General features: G+C 56.9%; 1 protein-coding gene across 1 annotated transcript; it reads right to left on the bottom strand.

Annotated features, from left to right (window-relative positions):
- Positions 1-455: 455 nt before the first annotated feature.
- On the bottom strand, positions 456-4810 carry LOC141469823 (cytochrome P450 1A4-like). Its single transcript, XM_074155561.1, has 6 exons — positions 3953-4810; positions 3596-3722; positions 3237-3326; positions 3025-3148; positions 2390-2476; positions 456-762 (listed from the first exon to the last, which is right to left on the bottom strand). Exons 1-6 carry the CDS (start codon positions 4808-4810, stop codon positions 456-458), a joined length of 1593 nt encoding a protein of 530 aa, XP_074011662.1.
- Between the last annotated feature and the right edge of the window lie 1848 nt (positions 4811-6658).

Raw genomic sequence — 6658 nt, 5'->3', positions numbered from 1 at the left:
ACCGCTCTGCCAAACGAGCTTCAAAAGACTTTCACCCCATGGGTAAAGGTTGGCCAGGTTTCTCAGGGAGGAACCTGCAGGTTTATTCCTATTTGGGTGGAAGACGGGAGTTGCCCACCGGCACCGGGCAGAGTGAGGACATCCCTAACCCACATCTCCCACCGCTTCTCCCAGCCCAAAGCATCCTCCTCCCCACCGCAGGGCTGTGGTCCCCCTGGACCTCCCTGAGAAGGACGAGTGAGCCGGACTTCTGGGGAGCTGCTCCACAGGCGAGGGTGGTGGAGCTGGCACGGGGAGCCCGACAAAGCTGGCTTTATCCCTCCCTGCTCGCATTTTCAGGAGATGAACAAGCCTCCAGTGAAGCAACGCAGTGAGGGGTTGTGTCACCTTGGAGAGAGTGTTGGCAAAAGCTGGCTGAGTGTCTGACTCCAAGGGCTGGCTTTCTTCTGCGAAGCTTATGGAGAGCTCTTCGTGGGGACACGCTTCTTGATCTGGAAGCTCTCACATTTCTTGTACTTCATCGTCAGCCCGTACTGGGGCGTGGTGTCCACCTCCTCCCCGGGGCAGAGGCTGAACTCCAGCTGCTGCAGCATGGTGGTCAAGAAGAGGAAGACCTCCCACCGGCCTATGGACTCCCCGATGCATCGCCTCTTCCCCAAGCCGAAAGTCAGCACTTTGTCGCTTTCTGTCCTGCTTATTTCAGTCCCCGAGGCGTTGAGGAACCGCTCAGGGTTGAAGGTTGAGGGATCCTTCCAAAGCTTCCTGCAGCAGAAAGGAGAGACACCTGAGGAAGCCGTTTTCACCCCCCGGGATGGGGACAGCGGTCAAAACGCCTCCCTGCAGAGCGAAGCATCCCAACATTTTCTCATTTCATCATTTAACAAAAAAAACAAAACCCCTTTGGCAACCTCTGTCCTTCATCTGAAGTGCCAACTGAGTGTCAGAGCCCATCAGCTCAGTCTATCTATTTCAAACTCCGATTGTGTTTGCCTGTGCAGACACCGGAGATGGATTTAATTCAGCGTGCAATGGCTAGAGATCCCGCAGTTTCAGCCAAAAGCAGGAAAAAAAAAAAATAAATAGACTGGTGCACAGGAATCAGTCAGCACCTCTTAAAAAGGAAGGATGGAGACCTGAGGGTTTTCCCACCTTGGATCTTCCCAGCAAAACTTCCCAACCTGTCCCAGCCCAGCTGCTGGGAGGTGCCAGGTGGGATTTTCCAGTGTCTTAGCCGAGAATTTCTGCTTGGATGTGGGGAATCCTCTCTGGCCCTAAGGACAGTGTTCCCATTGCAGTGCTCACCAGGAGCAGAAGGAATAATGTGGTATTTCTGCTCTGCTGGTCTCTTCGGACACGATCCAAAACACCTGATCTGGGAACCACCTTCTGTATCAAGCCTTAGTCAACTTAATTCCCTCCTCCCACCCCCATCAAGGAGGGCCTCTACTGGGGGGGTAAGATGGGCTTTGGTTTCCAGATCCCCTTTCATTCACCAAAGCTGATGATCAGCAATAACAACACGAGCCTATTGAGTTTAATGAGAGTCACGTCAGGACGTTTTTCTCCCTGAAAGAGGGAACCAGACGGTTGCCGTTGAGCACATCCAGACCCACCAGCCCAGATCACAAGGGCTGCTTTGGCAGGAGGATCTACCCATTCCTGATTATTCAGCAGCCCAAGCTGCCAACCCTCGCACGTACGTGGAAAGTCTGGTGCATTGAGGACATCACAGAATGATATGGGGTTAGAAGGGACCTCTGGAGATCATCTAGTCCAACCCCCTGCCAAAGCAGGTCCACCTAGACCAGGTTGCACAGGAACGTGTCCAGGTGGGTTTGGAATGTCTCCAGAGACGGAGACTCCACCACCTCTCTGGGCAGCCTCTTCCAGGGCTCTGGAAGTAAAGAAGTCCCTCCTCATGTTGAGATGGAACTTCTTATGTTCCAGTTTGTGCCTGTTACCTCTTGTCCTGTCACTGGGCACCACCCTTTAAGTATTTATAGGCGTTGATCAGATCCCCCCTCAGTCTTCTCTTCTCCAGACTAAAAAGACCCAAGTCCCTCAGCCTTTCCTCCTAAGAGAGATGCTCCAGGCCCCTCATCATCTTTGTAGTCACCATGCTACTGCATGTAAATCAGGTAAGCCATGGCATTGGGGAGCTGCTGAACCGGTGACCAAGTCAACCCAGAGCAGCTCCACACCCAGGAGACCCAAAGTTTGGCTTAGCACCAAACCCACACCGTTTCTTTTGTTGGTCCTATCTGCCTTTTCCTGCCTTCATGAGCCATTTGGCTTTTGGCTTGTTGCTCTAAGGGATGTTAATGCCAAGCAAAGCCCCCGCAGCCTGGGTAAGCGGGGGGCAGAGGGGGGGAGGATTTGCTCTACTCACTCATCGTGATTCACTTGCCACTGGTTGATAAACACGCAGGTATCCTTGGGGATGTAGTAGCCATTCAGCGCCGTCGCTTTTGTCGTACTGAAAGAAACAACGGGTGGAAGGGAAGAGAAATTAGGAGGACACCCCCAGCTTCACGGCAAAACGAAGCTTGGTGAGTCCTAGGGGCCTTTTCGTTTCCAATGCCCTGTTTGTGCTCTCAGGACGGGCCAGGAGATCCCCCAATTTGTATTTGGGAGACTAAATGGTCTTGGTTAACACTTCTCAAGCAGAACGAGTCCAGGTTCAGGAAGCTGGATGAGTTGCAATGTGGTTTCCTCCAAGGCGGGGGGGGAATATGAACCTGTGGATGTTCAGCATTCCTCCGTGAACAAAGACTTTGGAGTAAAACTGCCCTCAAAGCGAAGGATTTGAGCCCAGGAGGGCAGCTGGCCCCAAGGGCTGCAGCCACGGGCACCACCACAACGTGGCAGCTTTAACACGAGTAATTCAGGCTGTGGGCCCGAATATTTCCCCATAGCAAGGATCGATTCCCAGGCAATTTGCTGCCTAAACGGCACCTCCCAGAAAACCACTCCAAAAAAAAAAAAACACACCCCAAATAACGTGTCAGCTGCTCCAGCCCGTACCTGTGTGGGATGGTGAAGGGCAGGAAGGAGGAGTGCCTGAACATCTCCAGGATGAAGGCTTCTGTGTAGGGCAGCATGCCACGGTCCGACAGCCTTGGTCTCCTCTCCCAGCCGATGTTCTGGTCTGCAGGAGGTCGAGAGGAGGGAGTGGGTTGGGGTCAGCTCTCACCGGAGAGATTTTGAAACCAGAGGAAGCAGGTTCATGGACTCACCTAGTTCTTCCTGGATCTTCTTCTGGATGTGGGGGTACAAGGCAACGTACATGAGGCTCCAGGATAAGGCAGTCGTCACCGTGTCGAAGCCTGGATGAACATGAAAAAGGCATTTAGTTACCAAAAGGCAACAGGGGAGCTGGTATTTGCAGACCCCGTCACTCTAGATGTTTGCTGTGGAGAAGTTCCTCATCAGCTATCACTGAAAAGCCATCTGCTCTGGTCACCGCTCAGAAGAGCGCCCAAGAGCCCAGCAGCAGCTCCAAACACCCCAGCATGGCCAAGGTCTCACCCTGACAGCCCCGGTTCCCCCACCCAGCCTCCCAACAGCAAGGCTTTACCCTCAAAAATGTTCTCACCAGCCCCAAAGAGGTCATTGACGATGCTGATGATCTTCTCATTGGAGAGGGGGACATGGGCATCCTCCCCTACACTATTCCCCTGGCAGTGCTCGATCAATGAGTCCGTGACGTCTCGGATGTGCTCCTGCAGAAAAGCCAGTGGGTCAGGAACATCAAGGACACCCAGGGCTGGAGAAACATTTCTCCCAGCCAGTGCTGGCTCCTGGGGGGGATTAACTGCAAATTGGAAAGCTCCAAGGAGCTTTCCAGGGCAGAGGTGGGGGGACAAGGAAGTACCTTCTTCCCCTCAGGCAGGCAGCACCTCTGATGGTTGTAGGCATCTCTACCTACGTTCAGGAGCATCCAGGCTCTTACCTTATCAAAGCTGGTATAATGTTCCTGGACAATTTTTTGCACAAAGAAGTTGAAACGCCTGTTGATGTCCTTGAAGATCTGCATGGTGCGGCTGGGAAGATACTGGAGCACAGGGATGAAGTCAGCGGGGTTGCCAGCAGCAGCCGCTTCACCAAATTCATTGCTGAGGTTCACCAAGCTGAGCAGCTCTTGGTCGTTGTGGTCGTAGCGCTTGCCAAAGCAGATGGCACAGATGACGTTGGCCACAGAGACCACCACGTACCGGTAAGGGTCAAAGCTCTTCTCCTCATCCATCAGCTGCAGGAATTTGGCTACCAGGTAGTCGGCTTCCTTGGAGACGTGCTCCTCCAGGAGGCAGGTGGAAGAGGAGGTGGGGCTGGGGGTGGTGGCAAAGGTCTTCAGGGCATTCTGGGCCAGCTTTCTGCGGGCTTTCCACACCTCCCCTGAGTCGGGGCTGAAGGCCAGGCTCTGGCCATCCGAAATATATTGGAAGCTGTGAAGGCCAGGACGCCCCATGAAGTCTTCTCCTTGCTTCACCAGGGCTTGCCTGATGGTCTCCAGCCCGCTCAGCACCAGCACGGGCCGGGTGCCAATCCTGATCTCCATGATGTCCCCATACTTCTGGCTCAGCCTGGTCAGGGCCAGGTGCGGGTCCTTCCTCAGCTCCAGCACGTTGCCAAGGATGGGGTAGCCTCTGGGTCCCGGGGGACTCTTCAGCCCCTTGGGCACGTGCTGCTGGAGGGACTGGATGAGCAGGAAGACCAGGCAGAAGACGGCGGCTGCGAGGAGGACCTCGGTGGCTGAGACAACGCTTTGGCTTCCCACCAGTGACATCGCAGCCTTCATCACTGCTGGCATTCAGAAACCTTAGCAATAAACCCAAAGAGGCATTATGAAGAAGGGAAGGTCCATGGAGCACCTCTAGTTTGAGTTGCTCTTAGTAGCAACTGCAGACAGGAAAGCTGGGTTTAACTTCTGATCCAGAGCTGCATCCTTTGCTGCACTTTAGGAAACTACTTGCACTTGAAAGCAGGTTTTTTTGCTAGCCAGGACTGAGAGGAACAGGTCTCATGGCTTTTTCCCTGGGTGCCAGGGGTAGGAAACATGTTGTTTTAACTACAGGACCTCTCTTTTGTGTCATAAAGTCTTTTCCAGAGTGCTTGGCTCTAGGACAGCTGAATCCTCTTTATTTGAGTCAAACTAAATATATCATTGCCGTGAATCTTCCCAAAGGTGGATGGCCACGAAGGCTAACCGTGACTGGTGCGTGGGGCCAGCAGGCTGTGGGCACCCTGCTCCCAGATCTATCGAAATTCCCTCAGAAAACCCCGAGCCAGGGGTGGGAAGAGGCTGGGTCTGAAATCCCACCTCCCCTTGGGTTTGGCAAGGTGCTAACACCCTGGTCGCATGGGGTGAAGAGTCTGGGGGGCTGCTGGGACCCCTGCACCCCGGTAGGTGCAGCCTGGCTAAGACCCTCTCCCAGCCCAGGGCTGCAAGAGGGGCTGTGGGACAAGGATCACCCCCACAGCCCCCCCAGAAACCACCTTCCAACAGCTCCGGGAAGGATGCTACAGGAGATTTGGGGAGCCAGAGGTGGGGGGCACCCCACAACGGGGCACCCACGGCTCTCCATCCCTCGAGGGTCTCCTGGGGAAGCTGGAAGTGTCCCCCTCACCCCCCAACTCTCCATCCTCCGGGCAGAGAGCCGTGTCCCGCAGTACTCACCTCCGGAGCCGAGCGGTTGGGGGCCCGATCCTGCCGGCAGGTACCCCGTTCGCCCTTCGCTCCTGCTTTATATGCATCTCCGCTCGCCCTGATTGGCCCGGAAACCTCCCGTCACGTGACCGAAGCCTAATCAAAGCTGACGTGCGTCTAAACTCCCAAATAACTAAGCCGGACCCCCCCCCCCCCACACACACACCCCCACCCCTTCCTGGGGTGGCACCGGCGTGGGGTGCGGGAGCCCCGCTCCCCTGCGTGGCCCCGGTGGGGGGCGAAGGAGGAGAAGGGGGGAGTCCCGACGGGTTGGGGAAATGGAAGGGGGGGGTGTTGCCGGTACCTCCCGTGGGTTCCAGACCCGATGCGGGGGGGGACATCGCGTGCGAAGCGGGCGGGATGTTTGGGCAACCCGCGCCGCCCCGGTCACTCCAGTCACGCTACCGGCAGGATCTTAAAGGCGCCGGTCCCGGGCCCCCGTTCCGAGCCCCCCCTCCCTCCCCCCGACCTCCCCGAGCAGCGCCCCGGCTCCGTTGCTTCCCTCTGCCCCGCCCCCGCAGCCCTCATTGGGGGCACCCGGCTCCATCCAGCCCCACCACCGGTACCCGCAGCCCCCGGGATGTCGCCGGTGTCCGGAGCGGCGGGGCGAGCGGCAGCGTGGGAAAATAGCCCCGGTGCTCCCAGTGCCGGGCAGGAAGAGGTGGGGGGGGGGGAGATACACACCCACCCACCCACCTCCCACCACGGGGGGGTCCGCGAACACTCAGGGACGAGCCCACCCTCCCCACCGCGATGTTTTAGCCATCTGTCCCCTCCGCGGGGACTTGGCCGTCCCTCCGCCGGTGCTCCCCGATAAAGCAGAGAGAGGAGAACCGGAGGGGCTTCACCGGACCCGCGTGTCCCCGTCCGTCCGTGTCCCCCCCTCCCCCCCTTTCCTCGGTTGCGGGGCCGCTGTGCTGGCCCACAGCCACGATGGTGTCTCCCGGGGGG

This window comes from Numenius arquata, chromosome 11, assembly GCF_964106895.1.
Source record: "Numenius arquata chromosome 11, bNumArq3.hap1.1, whole genome shotgun sequence".
NCBI classification, from domain to species: Eukaryota; Metazoa; Chordata; class Aves; order Charadriiformes; family Scolopacidae; genus Numenius; species Numenius arquata.
The sequence above is the reverse complement of the archived record's forward strand: the minus strand, read 5'-3'. Positions and strand labels throughout refer to the sequence as shown.

Bases quoted from the DNA above. Each gene is read 5' to 3' on its own strand.
- LOC141469823 (XM_074155561.1), bottom strand. From the start codon at position 4,810: ATGCCAGCAGTGATGAAGGCTGCGATGTCACTGGTGGGAAGCCAAAGC. The intron at 3,327-3,595 runs GTGAGAACATTT...ATGTTCATCCAG, and splicing joins CAATGACCTCTTTGGGGCTG to GCTTCGACACGGTGACGACT. The intron at 763-2,389 runs GTGAGTAGAGCA...TTTCTGCTGCAG, and splicing joins TGGCAAGTGAATCACGATGA to GAAGCTTTGGAAGGATCCCT.